The sequence below is a fragment of the Peromyscus eremicus genome, chromosome 7 (assembly GCF_949786415.1).
Source record: "Peromyscus eremicus chromosome 7, PerEre_H2_v1, whole genome shotgun sequence".
NCBI classification, from domain to species: Eukaryota; Metazoa; Chordata; class Mammalia; order Rodentia; family Cricetidae; genus Peromyscus; species Peromyscus eremicus.
The window spans coordinates 18,798,307-18,816,141 of record NC_081422.1 but is presented as its reverse complement, the minus strand read 5'-3'; the positions used below and the strand labels follow the sequence as shown (position 1 = coordinate 18,816,141).

Here is a 17,835-nt window from a genome sequence, read left to right as displayed (position 1 = left end):
CACATACACGCGCATGCACATACAAACAGAAATACCTTTTTAATAAAAACTTTTTAAGACTTATGGTGTCTTGTTATTTACCAAAAACATTCCCATATGTACAGAAAAGCAAGATAGTATGAACCTAAATTTAGTGAAGCAAGTATTCATGAGTAACTAAAGAAAGCATTTTTTTAAGCACAGCTAAATGTTTCCTAAGATATAAGGCAAAAAGATGCCCAAAAAGAAAGCCTGTCACTATGATACAGTGCATGCATTCCTATCTTATTTAAGAAACACAAGTGAAGTCAGCAAAGCCAGCCATCTCCAGAACCAATGCGGTCAGAACAGTGAGCATCAATCTGTCTAACAAATTTCACTGACTGTGACAGAGGCTTCCTCACCTTCAGAAACACATGATTCAACTGTATGAAGCTCAAAAGCAACCCCATAAGAATTTCTGAGGCTCAGAACCCAGTCACAGAGGTGGCACAGCGCAGTTTTTTTGTTTGTTTGTTTGTTTGTTTGTTTTTAGAGACAGGGTTTCTCTGTGTAGTTTTTTGTGCCTGTCCTGATCTCGCTCTGTAGACCAGGCTGGCCTTGAACTCACAGAGATCCGCCTGACCCTCCCTCCCAAGTGCTGGGATTAAAGGTGTGCGCCACCACCGCCCGCCCGGCAAGCACAGTGCAATTTAAGCAATGCTTGACCTCCTCCATGACTGCTACTACTCCTGCTGCTACTCAAGAAAGCTCAGAGCAGAGGCCTATGGTACACAGGAGACTTAGGAGAGATACAGGGGCCAGTGAAGGTTGCTTACATATTTCTTCTTACTCAGGAGCAAAATATGCTTTTAAAAAAGTCTAAAGGAGACTCACAGAGCTCTTAAAATTTTAAGTGCTAAAAGAATACACCATCAGAGTTTAACTGGGGTGCTTTTGTTTTTGTTTTTCTTAACAATGCATGGAGGAATGTGAGAACGTCAGCATCTGGCATCTTATTGTTGAAATACAGTAGTAATGACCATCCATTTTTGGATGCCTGTCACATGCCTGATCCCACATTTGGCATTCAATTAGTCCTCACAAAATTTTAAGGGGTGTATAGAGTGCCCTCATGAAAACCACACACCCTTGTAAAGTTTCCAAATGTGTCACAAATGTCTTTGGGTTTTGTTTTCTGAGGACTTCTCAGTGATGTTAAGGATTGAACCAGGGTGTTGTACATGCTCAGCACATGACCTACTGTTCAGTTACACACACTCCGCCTGGATCACAGTTTTAGAAATATGCTTTAACACATTTGGTTTCTTAAGGGGATGTTATTTTGTTTTTCTTCAGAACATTTGTTTTTTATTATTGATTTATTGTTGTTGTTGCCTTCCAAATGACATAAATAATTAAACATCAAAATCCTGAAATTACAATGAGAACAGTCAAAGGAGGCTGTGTGTGGTCTGGTTGATTGAAACTAAATAAACAATATAATTTTTGGTTATTTTCTGCTAAAAATATAATTTGTGTATATATATATATATATATATATATATATATATATATATATATATATATACATACGTAGATATCTTACTGAGAAAGAAAAACCTTAGCATATGTATTTTTATTTGTTTATTGTGCTTAAGTGGATCATTTATAGTAAGGTCTTAGCTAAACATAATGAAGTCCAAATTATGTGGTTTAAAAAAAAATCACAAGAAAGGATATACCTGAAACAGAAAAATTCCTTTCATAACAGCTTCCACCTAAAGTAACAGCTTCCACCTAATATGTAAGTCATGACTCTAAATGCCTCTAACCCGGCCAGAGTCTCACTGAAAGTCCATCACATCCCAGGTATGCCTCTAGAAGGAACTACAAGTTCACTCACACTCCTAAGATCCTACTAGTTCAGACCAAATCTGAGTGGTCACATTTCCCTCCTTTCAAAGCCAAACTGGCCCTAAACTATGAGATGGTTTACCAGTGTCCAGAGGAAGAAGCCAGTGCTTAGAGTCTGATAACATGCCTAAGGACTCAGAACTTATTAAGCATTTTTTTTTTTCTGGAAGACACTTGCACCCCGATATAGCATCATATTCTACTCAACACAATTTGTATTTCCCAACTATTAGTATTTAGCTTGCTTTCAGTATTTCATAGTTACAGACATTACGATACCGAATAGACTCTACCATTTTCGCAGTTCATTAACTTAGATTTCTGATGTAGGATTAGCTTTATGATCTACATTTTCCTAGAGTAATCTCTGGAAAGACAATGTCAGAAATAGGTAGATATGTCCATTTTATTACATGATCATTGTACCACTTATTGTCAAATTTGGATAAGGCAAGGTAAGTAAAGTGTACCTAACAATGGCTTTTATTTGTGCATATTTATCATTGGAAAGATTAAAAATTCTTGTATTTATCTCAGGTATGAGGTTACATGGATGAGTGTATTATATAGTCATGCACAGTTTAACAACTGGGATATACTCTGAGAAATGTGAAATGTATCACAAGATATGTCACTGTATGAAGATCCTAGACTGTATGTCCACACAGACAGCTGTCATGTGAGTAGTGTGGATTTTAAACAAATTTGAATGATATTTATTTTTTAAATGTCATTGTTTTAAAAAATCCTTGAAATTAAATAAAAACATCACACACCAAAATTAATCAGACTCAAATTACATACAATTCAATGAACTTTGGTCTGTAATTTTAGGGAGTCATTGTCTACGTGCATCATGGACTATGACATCATCATAATACTATGTCTGACATGACTGTATACACGTGGTGGTCTAGCTTAATAGATGTATCTGGGTGTACCTTAATATCTGTATATCAGAAAACAGGGTTTGCTCTTATACAGCACAGAAATATTTGGTGCGGCTTATGAAACAGAGAACATAGAAAAGGAGGTAGAATGTTTCCTTTGTAAAAGCCATCTTTAAAAAGCTGTACAACTGTGGAAGAGCATCTGAATTATTTGAAAGGTTATGAAAATGAGTGGTTTCATCTCCAAACAATTAGATATAATTATATGCTTAATTGCTTTAACTCTGTGAGGATGCAAAGGAATTTCTTCTGGAGTTTGTTGGACATATAGGACAGGCACACACATGGCAATGTTAGAGTATGATGAGAGGTAAACTGTCACGACAAGGGTGGCGTTCACAGGCGGACACAGGCCAGGAGGAAAGAGAGGGAACACAAACTGACCCGCCCACAGGGAAGGTGGAGGGATGAACATCAAGCGCTGTTCTATATGAAGAGCAAGGCACCACCAGCTCTGCTTTGATAACATCTGTAGATGGAAGAGAGATGCTGAGGTGGGACAGAAAAGGAGTTTATAAATGAGGAATGGTGGAACCACGTGACTGAGAGCCCTGGCCTCCTGGCACTGGCACTGGAACCTCACAGAGGTGCCAAGAGAGCCAAGGGCAGCATGCAAGCAGATGTGAAGTGGGGGATAGGAGAGGTGGGTCTCGGAGACGGGAAGGATCACCACCACAGGAACAGGCAGAAGGGCTGCTTCAAACGCCAGCACAGGCAGTCAGGTGGAGAAGCCATGGCCCAAGACAAGAGCTTTCCAGAAAGGAATTCAGAGGAAAAGCTGGGCTGTGTGTTATATTCAACTCTGGTGATACAGAATATTATATAATTAAACAATAGTGGTTACATCCAAGTAGCAACAACACAGAGTATCTGGCCACTATGAACACGAAACTAATTCCACATGTTTATCTTGCTGTCTAAGACCATGGGAAATACCAAAATATTTACTTTCTAGACTACATTCCCATAGACCGTTGTAACTTTGATGATACTTGAGCCGTCATAAAGGCAGACTTAATAGTGACACCAGACTTCCTCCTCTTGTTTGCCTTCTAAGAGGGTCATTAATAATGGTAATGATTAGCCATCTCAGTCATCACTCAATCCAGACAGCAGGCACAATGGTCCTGACATCAAATCTGACCTGTGAAGTAGGTGCCTGTAAGCCTTGTAAGTGAGCCTTGATAAGTCCCTCCACACAATAGGACTTCCTATTATAAACATCTGTTTTCTCACATGAACCATGTTCAACATGTTAAAAATAAGTTTCCTTTCTATATCGGTTTGTAAAAGGAACAATTAATCAAAATGTAAGGCTGAAAGTTCAAGTCTCCCTCTTCCATTGATGTAAATTTCCATCCTAATCTTCTCAGGGAGTTGAAAGTCTAGTGCTAGGGAAGGTAACTATTAAGTCCTTAAGAATACAATAAAACTTTTCTTTTTCAAATGGTAGATAATACTGCCAAAGATATTGAATGCAATTTCAAAGGAAAGAAAAATATCAAGCCAAATGCTATGCCATGTGGAGTCTATGAAGCCAGGTCCCCAAATCCAGTCCACTCTTGCTTTTTTCATTAGAGGCTCCTCCAGAGCCAAGTGAACACACATGAGCCTCAGAAGAGAAATCTCAAAACAGTCTACTCAAAATTCTCAAGCCTGCTCCGCCTCGCTCTCTGGTCATCTGATGGATGAAAAATCCAGCCATCTGAGCTATTTACTAGAATAATGAGAAGCAGATCTGAACCACGATGAGGAAGGGCAAAGAGAATTCATCCACATCCAATCCAAAATGAAGCAATTCTCCGGAAGGCTGTAACAAAGGGATTCAAAGGCCATGTGCATGCTGCAGGGAAAAAATCATGACTACTACAGTAGTAGCCACGACCATATGGAGGACCCAATATTTTGTTTCCTGCTGCTGTGACGAAATGCCTGAGGTGACACCTAACTTAGAAGGAGGGAAAGTTTATTGGACTCATGGCTTCAGGGGTATCAATCACCATCACTTGGCCCTTGCCTTTGGGCCTGTGATAAGACATAGATAGCATCAAGTGGTAGACCATTACAGAACAGTTTTCACCTAAGGATGAAAGATGGAGGGAAGAGCTGGGGCCCAAGTATCTCTTTCAAGAGACTACCTGCAATGACTTCCTTCCATTAGGTCCCACCCCTCGGGGCGCCACCATTTCTCAGTGTCACAGGCTAGCAAACAGAGATACTTCCAATCCATATCAAAAGTGGAGCGACAGAACCCATGCTGGCCTCCTGCCTCCTCCTTATGCAAATGCATAAAGATCTCTCAGAAAAAGCTTTTGTTCTTAGAAGTGCCTGGTGTTGACACATGACCAAGCAGATCCCAAGACACCAGGAATAAGGAGTGTTGAATCAAACATCAAAAAGGAATTTCATGTCAGTCTCCTGCTCTTCTTTCACTGGCTTACTAATATGTGCTGTGGTTAATCCAGCTGATACAGCCCTGATTTGTTTCTTGATACTCACCAGTGCTATGTAAGAGGCTTTCTGGAATGCCAGAAATTTCTGTCTGCACTGCCTAATGTAGTAAGCACTCATCACATGCAGCTACTAGCAAGAGAAATACAGACAATGAAGTCAATGTATCTCACATCAGCTTATTTACATTTCAATTAGTAAATGGCTATTGTATGGGAGAACTCAGGATTAGAATGTTTGCTTAAAAAGTTGAAATAAAACCACCAAAATGACACCTCAGTCTATTTTGTTTAAAAGGTATGTTGTTGGCCAAATAGTGCTTGAAAACTAGTAAGTCCTCAATAAAAATTCACAGGATGTTAAATGACTTGATAAAAGATTATCCCATTAAGCTAGTCCTAAACGTGTACACACACACACACACACACACACACACACACACACACACACCACATACACCTTTATGTCTTTTGGTTTTTGTGAAGCATCATGGGAAAGATGCACAACAAATACACACACAAAAACCCTATCACACATACAGTGATAAAATACTATTTTGGACTACATGTCTGCCATCATTACAGGAATAGAGGAATAGGACAGTGGCAATTTTAATTATCAAATCCACCAGTGGAACTATCCTGAAGAGCTCTTAGAAACTAAACAAAGTCTTTCATATTTTTCTCAGTAGGCAAAGCAGCTCCACAAAGCATCTCTGGTGCATATAAGTTTCAGCACCCCCAAAACAAACAAGCAAACAGCAGGGCAGTGGTGGTGCACGCCTTTAACCCCAGCACTCATGAGGCAGAGGCATGTGGATCTCTGTGAGCTAGAGGCCAGCCTGGTCTACAGAGCGAGGTTCAGGACAGCCAGGAGTGTTATACAGAGAAACCCTGTCTCAAAAAACAAAAACAAAAAACAAACAAACAAAAAGAACATGCAGTAGTCTGAAATACCAGCATTTATTTGCTACTGGAAAGTGACAAAAAATGGAAAAGTGTCCCTAAAGAGCCAGGGTAAAGAAAACAGCCATGAGTTCTGCTGCAAACGCAGTGCTGTTTCAGACAAAATACTGATGATTAGCACTGATTGCTAATGATAGCATGTGAAGGGCACTGCTTTCCACTAACACTGACCGCTGATGCCACTGTGCAAAGGGCACTGTCTTCCATTAATATTGACTGTTAATGATAGCATGTGAAGGGCACTGCTTTCCACTAACACTGACCGCTGATGCCACTGTGCAAAGGGCACTGTCTTCCATTAATACTGACTGCTAATGACATCGTATGAAGGGCACTGTCTTTCACTAACACTGACTGCTGATGACATCGTATGAAGGGCACTGCTTTCCACTAACACTGACTGCTGCTGATGTCATACAAGGACACTGCTTTCCACTAACACTGACTGCTGATGATGTCATACAAGGACACTGCTTTCCACTAACACTGACTGCTGATGATGTCATACAAGGACACTGCTTTCCATTACCAATGACTGTTGATGACACCATGTGAAGAGTGCTGTATTCCACTTGTGTAGGAAGGCTATGAATATTGTTTGCTTTGTGAAGCTGATATCATTAGGAAGAAACTATTCTAGAGTTTTCTACTGAATTTAGCTTGCCTGCTGACACATTCCATCTAAATAACAATACAACAAATCATTATACAGATTATCCAGAGCTATTTGAAACATAAACATCATCTGAGAATTTCTTTCTGCCTCTCAATACTTGTGGGGACATCTGACCTTGAGCTGACAGTGTCTTCTGGAAATGTTGTCCATATGCCTGGGGTTCTCCCCCTCACACATGTACTCTGCCATCTACCCTCAACCAAACCATCTAAATTGCATTCAGATTTTTGTGGTATCATAATAACTTCAATATGGGGTATATTTTCAACATTGTGGTAAGAGACTCCTTTCTTTCCTGCCTTGCCCTCCTCTCAAATTATTTCAAGTTTGAATATTTCATTTTCAAGTCTCAGTTGGATAGCACAGAGTCCTACCATATAACATTTATTTGTGAGGTCTATAGACACAGCATGGGGAATTGTGAACTAGCATGTCAAAACCACACACTGTATGTGTATATCTTAAAAATGAAAAAGTATTCCTTTTCTTTTAAGACACAAGCTGTCTCAACAATAACTCCAAAGTGAAAAAACAGTCCAATTAAAGATGAAAAGTATAACAAGAAGTATTCAAATTACTATTTGAGTTCATTCTTCAGGCTATTTTTTTTCAAATGTCTTATATCCAACAGACACAAGTACACACATCTCATCTCACCACATTAAGAAGAGAATCGGAAGAAACTTTCTCTGCATTTTTTAGAGAATAGAGGGTGTATGGAGAGGAAAGGTAGGAAGTCTCCAAGAAGGAGGAAGGGACTAAGTCTTTCAACTGCCTACATGGTGAATACACTCATGTATTTCTATAGGGCTCTGCTCTTTATGGCATACAAGGTGAATACACTCATGTTTTTCTAAAAGATGCTGTTCTCTAAGACCTGCAGGGTGAACACACTCAACCTAAGTTCAATTCCAAAATCCACATGGTGGTGGGAGGGAACTAACTCTCCTCAGTTGTCCTCTGACCTCCACACACACACACACACACACACACACACACACACACACACACACACTGTAACACACACACACACACACATACACTGTAACACACACACTGTAACACACACATACACTGTAACACACACACACACACACTTAAGAACGTAGAGTGGAATTGAGTATTATAAAGATAAGTAGTAAGTTTCATTCTAATAATCAGTTTTTAATTGTTCTTTACCTAGGACTTGAAAGAGCAAATAAAAAGATGACAAGTTGCGAGAAAGTGAAGAAAAAAAAACAAAAACAACAAAACAACACAAAACAAAAATCTCTTTCTTGATAGCACATTTCCTCACCCCTGCTATACCAAACCTGCAGTGGGTGCCTGAAACCAAACCTTACACAAACATATGTTTTATATACAATATACACCTAATATATAAGTAGGCACAGAAAAGAAGTTGACAATAACTAATCATAAAATCAAAGAATCATAACAACATACAACAATAAACACTATGCTAATGTAGTTTCTCTCTTGTCAAGACAATATTTACATAGTAATACTTTCGGTCTGTAGTTGAACACAGAACACAGAGATTCAGAACCTGCAGACAAGGAAATGGGATTCGGGGAGGAGGATTCACTGTGATTTCTAGTTTTTAGTTTTTTGGGGGGGTGGAGTACATGTGTGTGTGAATGTGTGTGAGCTGGGGAGATGGCGTGTCACAGTGCACATGAGGAGGTCCAACGGCAACTTCGTGGCATCGGTTCTCTCCTTGCGCCTTTCCCCGGTCTCCAGGCAGAGAGCCTGGGTGGTCAAGCTTGCATGGCATTGCCTTTACCTGCGGAACCATCTCAGCAGCCCGACAGCACCACTGCTCCTACTCCTTGAACAAGGGGTGCACGTTCCCCTTCGCACTGGGCTACACAGATTACATGGCTTGGCCAGTACTGCTTGCTTCTCATCCGCCCTCACCATTCCCCACCTTCTTCCACTGGATAAGCACTGACGACATACCAGTCCAGAAAGAAGTCCTAAGAATGTAAAAGGACCTAAGTATGATCCTTGCTTCTGAGCATGGCAGAGAGATGGACAGTTGTCATAAAGGTTCCAATGCTGACCTCTAACTTTCGGTGCTCTACTTAGCTGTCCCCTTCGGCTCCTCTCAAAGCTTCTGGGGTGGAGCTCAGCTTGCCCCTTGAAGTTTAGAACAGCTGAGGACCACAGTGACCGTCATTTGTGGTAGAACTGAAACTGGAGATTAAGCGAGGCCTTTTGCCTCCTGAAGCGAGTTTATAAATAATCTGGTCCCACCACACTGTTCCTTCTCTCACTGCAGTTAAGCAGCTCCAGTTCTGCTACTGAAGGTCAATTGACATAAAAAAAAATGTCAGTCTCTTTATATCACTTGCAACCAAAAATGCATTCTTTTTTTTCCAGTGTATTTATTATTTTAGGTCACAAAATAAAGCTTTTTCTTTTAAAAAAAAACAAAAACTTGATGCAGCTGATAAAACTTGTGATTTTTATGACTGTGATGATTTGAATGAGAATGGGCCTTATAGCCTCATATATTTGGATGCTTGGTCCCCCGTTGGGTTTGGGAAGGACTGGAAGGTATGGCCATGTTGGTGGAGGTATGTCACTAGGGGTGGGCTTTGTTCACACCATTCCAAGTTAGCTCTCTCTGTCTCTCTGTGTGTGTGTGTGTCTCTCTCTCCTCTCTCTCTCTCTCTCTCTCTCTCTCTCTCTCTCTCTCTCTCTCTCTCTCTCTCTCTCTCTCTCTCTCTCTGTCTCTCTCTCTGTCTCTCTCTGTCCCTGTCTCTCTCTGCTCCACTGCCATGCTTACTGCCTGTTGCCATGTTCCTGGCCAGCCATGATGGTCATTGGATCTAACCCTCTGGAACCATGAACATCAAACTAAATGTTTTCTTTTTAAAGTATCCTTGGCCATGGCATCTCTTCATGGCAGTAGAAAAGTAACTAAGACAATGAATGTGTTCAGTAAAGCAAGTTACCTGGCTAAAAGCACACACTTTCTGAGCAGACAGATTGGGTCCAAATGCTGACCCTGCTGCCACCAGTGTTAGAAATGTGTTTGACTATAGAAAACTCAGGGGTTTGTTGCTGTTGTTGTTGTTGTTGTTGTTGTTGTAAAATGGAGATGGAGACATCATTTAAGCTACCATCGGTGCCACATCTATGACAAAAGGAGACATTTCTTGGAAAATTACTGCAACAGTGCCAGGCGAGCTCTTGGAAAATAATAGCCTCGGAACTGTCACCTACACAACCACGTTCATAGATCCAGGTTTGAAATCATCCCCCCCCCCCCAAAACAACCACCACAAGAGCTGAGCTTGGATGTCTGGTTTCCAAGGGGCCTATTATTTCCTCCACAGATAAAAGCACAAAGGCCATCCAGAAGGCACCTGGGCCTGTGCACATCTATGAATCACATAAGTTAGGTGTTTTTGGTTAATGGACTCTCTGGTTAAAATCTAACTCACAGACTCACTTTTCCCATTTCATTCTGAAATGCCTCTTCTCAGGCAAAGGGCTTTATGAACTATTATAAAGAACTCTGTAAATGCAAAGAACTGTTCCCATCACTTTCAGCAAAGCCATCTCAGTACCCTAACCTTTGAAGTGACACTAAAATTTAAGAACATCGAACAAATTAAAATGACTGAGCTGTTTTCTCTGGCAGACTTGGGGAGGATTAGCTAATCTGGAGGCTTTACTGTGATCACTCAGGCTGTCAAGTGACTGCTTCTCTGCCTCTCAGAGATTGAGGAGCACATAAAAACAGACTGGGTACTACATAAAAATGGACTATATACCTATTTTTAAAACCGCTCAAGGAGGAAAAAAAGTGCCGTCATATGACACTTTTATTATGGTTTAAAGAAAAAGAAAACAGCGTTTTTGTAAAAACACAGCCCACTTTGATGCCTTAAAAAACATAGGTAGCCATGTGATATCTCCCCCTAACCAAAGCCTTTTCAATCATGCAGCTGTGGGGCGTATGGGTCCTTACCAGTTCCTGAGTGTCTTCCTGGAGAGGCAGAAATGCTGCTTCTAGAATAGCAGTCTGGTCAGCACTCAGCTTCTGCCACAGCCTGACCAACAGGATCAGCAAATGGGTGGCACTCCTCAGGCCGGCGGAGGACTGCAACAGCTTGTCTTGGTTCTCCTCCACGGCATCTGCTAGAGCAATCACCTGAAGGGACGGTACACTTGGGTTAGGGATGATTTCACAGTCCCCGAGCCCCCAACAAGGTACATTTGGCACACTTTTGTTTTCCTTCCAAACAACTCGATGAACTTTGTCTTTCACAGACCCAGTTAGGTTGAATAATGAAGAAGTCATCATTCATTCACTAGCTTCCTTCTTTGAGAAAACGTCTCAAGTAATTCCAAATCCATATGGCCAGGGTAGGAACAGCCACAGATCAGCTTTACAGGGACATTGTTCCGTGTGTGTGTGTGTGTGTGTGTGTGTGTGTGTGTGTGTGTGTGTGTGTGTCGCTATCAGCTGGCTTCCTTCCGTATGTGGGGATATGAGTACTCAAGAGTAAAACTATTTCAGGCTTTTATAATTATCTCTGAAGACTGAGCAATTAAAATAAAATCAAACTAACTATATTTCTGTGTTTTAAACAACTTCGTCACTTTTTTTTTTCCGGAAAATAACTTACCTTTTAAATTTGTCTTTATAGATTAAAAACATTGGGATATCCAATTCTTTAACATATGTAAAAGTCAAACAATGTTCAACTATCTGATCAGTTTGAAAACTGTCATTTTAACACAAATGTCAGACACCAACCCACAGGGCATTAAAAACAGCTCAGGGTGTGTTAGGTTTGCAATGCCAAATCTACTCAGGATAGAACTTGGCAGGACTGAATAGAAGCTGCCTTAAACACTTCTCTTGAATAATCTTGTGGAAAAAGGAACTAAAGCAACAATTGGGTGGAATATGCAAGTCTGCCCATTGGTGTTTGATTCTATTTTATTTTAATGTCTTGGTGAATTCTGTGCTCATTAAAAGTAATGAACTGACTGCCCCAGAGATTCACAGCGTCTATAGTCCCCAGAACAGGAAGAGCCAACCCTGGAGCAATAAACTCCTTCTCAAAGTCCCCGCCAGCTTGAGGACTCAGATGAGATTCAGAAGTCTGGTGCAGACAAGCCATTTGGTGATATTTCATGGCTTATTGACACTGGCCCAAAGGGCTTGTTAAAACATCATCATTCAAACAAGGAGAGTCTACAGCTGTGTGGTCTCTCAAATTCCATGTGGGGCGAGGGGCTCCACAGGGACAGTCATCAGAGTGTCTAGGAGACACTGGAAACGAGATGTGAGCTATGGAAAGACAGCCCAACCAAAGATCTTTGCCTGAACATGCTGTGCACACCAGGATTCTTTGCCATGTGACCAACATCTTAAAGGAGTTACAGAAGCCAATTACATACAGTTCAGTCAGCTCTCCAGGGAGCCATGGGGTCTGAACCAAGGCCAGCACCACATAAAATGCACTGCTTACTGTGTGCCTAGGACTGTGCTTTCCTCTGGCATTCTAAAGAAGTAGACGAGAGCTTATAGCCCACGGGACCTCATAACTGTTTAAAAGAAAGCATACATACAGAACCAATTAGTGGGAAGAAGCATTACTATAATAATGTTCTAATTGTGCAGAAAAGAAAGTGTAAAAGAAGCTAGCAAGGGACTGATTATGATGGACCAGAGTTAATATCCCTGGGGCCTCTTTTACTCAAGTGGACTTGGAACTCATCCCTTTCCCATTACTTCAAGAAGTCTTCTAGAAGAGATGGGAGAGGCCACTTTGCTTAAACCGTGACACCTGAAATCATATGTCATCTCACCAGGATCACAACCAGCTCCTGTGAAAGTCTAAGCTTGCTCTCTGTCTTGCTGTGAGTGTTAACAATTAAGCATCATTGTGGAGCAATGATACTGACAGATTGCTTACAGTCAAGAGTTGAACTCATAGAAAGATCAAGGTCATCAACATCTCCTGAGTAGCAGGTATGTGCAGGAATTTGCAGAATGTACTCCAGGGGGCACACTAGTGACAGATCTAATCTCTACCTTCCAAGATTTCATACTAGAGAAGAAAAATAAAGTGAGGGAGGCAAATATTGACCATGTCAGGAAGGTCCTATAGACCCCAAAAGAAAACTGCATCACTGCCATGACTGTTAAGGATAATCCTTCAGTTACGTGAGCAGAAATGGTATGCCATGGATTCTGCTCTGTGCCGTGTGTGATCAGTGTTATCAGTCGCTGGTACCTATATGACACCTTTCTCTTGGACAAGTGAGAAGATTGAGGCTGTGCATGCTTAGAAAGGTCCCTGAAGTCATCAAGAAAATAGAGTGTGCACATGAGCAGGAGGTGGTAGATGCATCCAAGTACACGAGTAAAACGCTTTTAGAGTTGCATTTAAAATTGGCATTGACCATAAAAAAAAATTGCTAGTAAAACTGACAGAAACTTAAAGTTTCAAATTTTTCTTTACTTGAAAGATACAAAATAGAAAACAAAATTTGGATCAAAACCTGTGGAAATCAGACCACTGAAGAAAGGAAAAGATTTTCTATTTTAATAGCTGTTTTTTTTGTTTTGTTTTGTTTTTTGTTTTTGTTTTTCGAGACAGGGTTTCTCTGTGTAGCTTTGCGCCTTTCCTGGAACTCACTTTGGAGACCAGGCTGGCCTCGAACTCACAAAGATCCGCCTGCCTCTGCCTCCCGAGTGCTGGGATTAAAGGCGTGCGCCACCACCACCTAGCTTTAGTAGCTGTTTTAACACCCCTTTTTGCCTGCCTGCCTAAGCAGGGCCCATCATTTTCATTTTGTACTGGGATCTTCAAATCAAGTAGCCAGTCTGACTATATCACTACCTAGTAAATAAAAGCCCAGAACTCAAGCACTGGGGTCTGTCTCTGCCCAGCCCGCTTGAGAATGTAAGCACTTTGTAGGTTCAGAGAGGGCTGTTTTAACAACAGCTGGGCTTGGATGGCTTCAGGGAGGAGCATGTTGGGGAGAGGCACACTGGGGATGGCTCAGTGAGCCCCTCCCAGGTCAAGAGAAAGAACCAATTGTTCAATTTTCAGGAAATTTGCAAGTCACTTATTTCATATGGCCATTACTAAAAATTATAGAACTTGAAATTAAATTATAAAGAAACAAAGGCAATAAATATTCAAAACTCATTATTTCCCGCTGTTCTGTAGGCCTTGTGGTAATCCTTGCTTATTATATCTGTCTTTGGTTAACACTTTGCGAAGTAGGCTGCTGCCCACTCTTCCAACTCTGTGCTTGGAGACATCAACAGCTTGAAATCTGCTACTAGAGTTTTCTATAACAGAAAACTCCTAGAGTGTTAGAGCCAGCTCCCTCTGCCCTCTGCACCAGAGGTGATCATTTTCCTGCACACAGCTGAGAATGGAGGCCTCCCAACACACAGGTAGTGGGGAGGGGCCTTTAAAAGAAGACACAATTACAACAAAGCAGAAGAGTAGAGAGTGCATGAGGAGGCGCAGGATGAAAGTGAAGAGGTTGTTCATGGGGGGTGTTCAGGTGGAGAGCAGCACTTAACTCCAAAGGCACTGAGTATTCTGTGTGTCCCTGTCAGTCAACAGAGCACCATCAGGAATAACGGATGCTTGGGGCACTCACTCATTGGGACACCATGAAGCTTCTACGCATGTTCCCAACTACCAAGGGAAAATTCTCACTAAGTGTAGCAACATGTCAGTTTGTGGACCCACCCAACTTGCTAAACACAGCTGGAGTGAAAGAATGACTTAGTAAGACAGCGGCCCAAGCCACAGGATCTTTCCAGAACAAGGCCCAAAATACATCAATCTGGGAGAAGCACTGTCTCTCAAAGTTTCAGTCTCGCTGGCTATATTTCTGTGCCATTGTGAAAAGAGTCTGTTATCCCCAAACGATCACAGAAATTGGAGAGAAATGGGATAAACAATTCCTTATGTAAATTACCCCCAAGGAAAATCATCCTGACCTACTGGCCAGCACGAAATACTAAACAGATCTCCATGTTCTCGATTTAGTTTTGCAAGTAACAGCCAAGTTTACTTTGTTCACCATGAGAGCCAAATGAATTAGGCAGAATTAGCATATTAAAAAGAGCTGGAAAAACTAGACCCATCGAGATTCAGATCTGAATGACCAAGGCCCAAGAGATCTCCCAGATCACCTGGAACTAAGAGAAATGAAGCCAACCAGCTTCTAGCGCTTAACACTGGAGGGCGAGTGATCTCTCTTTTCAAGGCTCGTCGCTGTCTGAGCAAGGTGTGTGTTCCCGAGTGAACAACAGATCCAGAGAAGGGAGGGCTACAGGAGACAACAAACGCTAACCGTTTCAAGCACAATGTGCTGAGGGCCTTTGTTTTGCTTTTTCAAATTGATGGTTTCCAAATAAAATGGAGACCCCCAAAGGACATCTCTGTCCAATGGCCATATCAGTTGATGCCAAAGTAACGAGGCAGAGGCCCAGGGAGCTGCAGGAAAACACTCAACTCATAAAGTGAGTGTGAAATTAATCCCAAATACTTCCAGCTGCCAAGACAGGCTCTAAAATTGGTTACAGGAAAGCAGCAGCAGCAGCGGAGTAGACATGAATCATGCTATGTGAACACGGACATGTCCAATTTCTCCACCTAAGCTAGTCCAATCTGCCTCCAAATCTCATGTGTGGCACGCAGAATCCTACTGTGTTGCTGCTTAGACGTGAATTGCTGAGACTGACTGTGATCCAGGCCCTGTGCTCAGCTGTGAGCATCCATCACCCAGTGCTCTTGATGGCCCTCTGAGATAGAAATTACTGACAGTCCCCACCCCATCCCATCTCTAATTTAATGATGAAGAGACGAAGGCTAAGCGCCGTCTGTGCACACCGGCCAGGGCAATGAGCAAGGGTAAAGAAGTGCCAGGATTCCAACTGTGTTTTCTGCCTTCCCAGTGAGTGCCCTGTGTCTACATAGAAGTACAAATGTCCACAGGTGACCCCATAAAATCAGCAGTGGGTCCTCCTACTGATAATGTAAGTAAGTGCTGCTTAGACACCACACCCGTCACAGACATGTGTACTTTATTAACACTTTACCATCTTTGGGGCTTTCCACATGAGAGTAAGTGAAAATGGCTGCTCTTCCCAGAGTGGGTTGGCATTACTCACAGTCACCAAGTTCACAATGCATAAGAATGTGATGTTAACATACTATCTTTTTATCTTAACAATAGGAAGGCTGTTCTATTTTGTGTAGCTCAGAAATATGAAAGCTAGACTAAAGAATAATTTCCAGGCCACCTTCTTTAGTGAAGCTACTCTTTTTTTTTTTTTTAAGGATGATTCATCTATTTTTTCTTAAAATCTCAATAGTCTAAACAAGCCATTGTTTGTAATAATTATCAATATTTTACTGAAGCCTTTCTAGGAACCAAACACAAGCTGAATTCTTTACAGGGATTAGCCCATTCAATTCTCAAAACAGCCCTGTGAGGTAGAGGCTAATATTGGCTGCATCTTAAGAACTCAATGGTGAACAGCACAGCCAGATTTCACATTCAAGCTAGAGATGTCACCAAAAAAACCCAGCCTGCGCTGTTGACTGTCACTGTTAGTATACTGGTTGCAAAACATGAGTTCTGCAACTCTGTGGGTTTGGTGTCCCAGGTTTTAGCACCAAAAATGTACCAAAAAGGTCACACTGGCTTCTGCATAAGCAATATGTAAAACAAATTCTGTCTGGTAGCCCTGTGGCAGCTCTTAGCTTTGCTGAACTTCCAATACCCAACATGGATTGGGGTAGATCTATTCTAGTACCAGGCCAACATGGATGTACAAGTTAAGACAATGGAGCTCCTCATGGCTCCTAGGAAAGGATGGAGAAGGCCATGCTGGAACACAAGGGGCCTGGGAACCAAGCAGACAGGACTTCCCCTCCTGACAGTGCTATTAAGCATAAATTTGCTTCCCTTTTCTGGGCTCCAGTTGCATTATCTTTAAAATGTGGGAAACATGATCTCTAAACATCCAACTGATTAAAAGCTTTAAATTTGTTTTAGGTGATTTACTCTTTTGAGCTGCCCATACCACATATCCCCTTCTGTTTTCATACATGTGAGTCTTCTTGTTTAATGTTTGTAGACTTGGCATTTCTGAACTATGAAGTAACACAAAGAACCCAGCATGATGCCTTATGTCTGTAATCTTAGCACCTGGGAAGCTGAGGCAAGAGGATTTCAGTGTGTTCCCAAAAATAGCCTGAACTACAGTATAAGACCCGAAATAAATAAATAAATAAATAAATAGATAGATAGATTAATTAATTAATTAATTAATTAAATAACAGTGACAATGTTTTCCTGCGGCTATTCCATAGTATGGGAGTTTGAATGTAATCAGCCCCCATAATCTCACAGGGAGTGGCACTATTAGAAAGTGTGGCTTTGTTGGAGTGGGTATGACCTTGTTGGAGGAAGTGTGGCACTGTAGGGGTGGTCTTTGGGCTTTCCTATGCTCAGTCTCTCAGTCAACTTCCTGTTACCTGCAAGATATAGGATTCTCAGCTACCGCTCTAGTATGTCGTCGGCCTGCATGCCACCACACGTCCTGCCACAATGATAATGGACTGAACCTCGGCAACTATAAGTGAGCCCCTCAATTAAATGTTTCCTTATAAGAGCTGCCACAGTTATGGTGTCTATTCACAGCAGTAAAACCCTAACTAAGACATATATGTAGTATTATGAGACTTAAGTGAGAGAGACAGAAGCATTAACAATGATTGACAAGGATATGGAGAATTTGGAACCCTCTTTCATGGCTGGCAGGAATGTAATATGATATAGTCACTTTGGGAAACAGTTTGGCGGTTCCTCAAACAGATAAACAACATTACCACATGCCCTACCAAGC

At 41.5% G+C, this 17,835-nt stretch overlaps 1 protein-coding gene across 2 annotated transcripts in view; it reads right to left on the bottom strand.

Annotated features, from left to right (window-relative positions):
• Positions 1-17,835, bottom strand: part of Bbs9 (Bardet-Biedl syndrome 9) — a 434,048-nt gene that overhangs the window by 80,043 nt on the left and 336,170 nt on the right. For both annotated transcript variants that reach the window (XM_059267526.1, XM_059267527.1), the window contains exon 19: positions 10,903-11,085. In XM_059267526.1, coding sequence (XP_059123509.1) covers positions 10,903-11,085 — 183 coding nt within the window. The remainder of the gene's footprint in view (positions 1-10,902; positions 11,086-17,835) is intronic.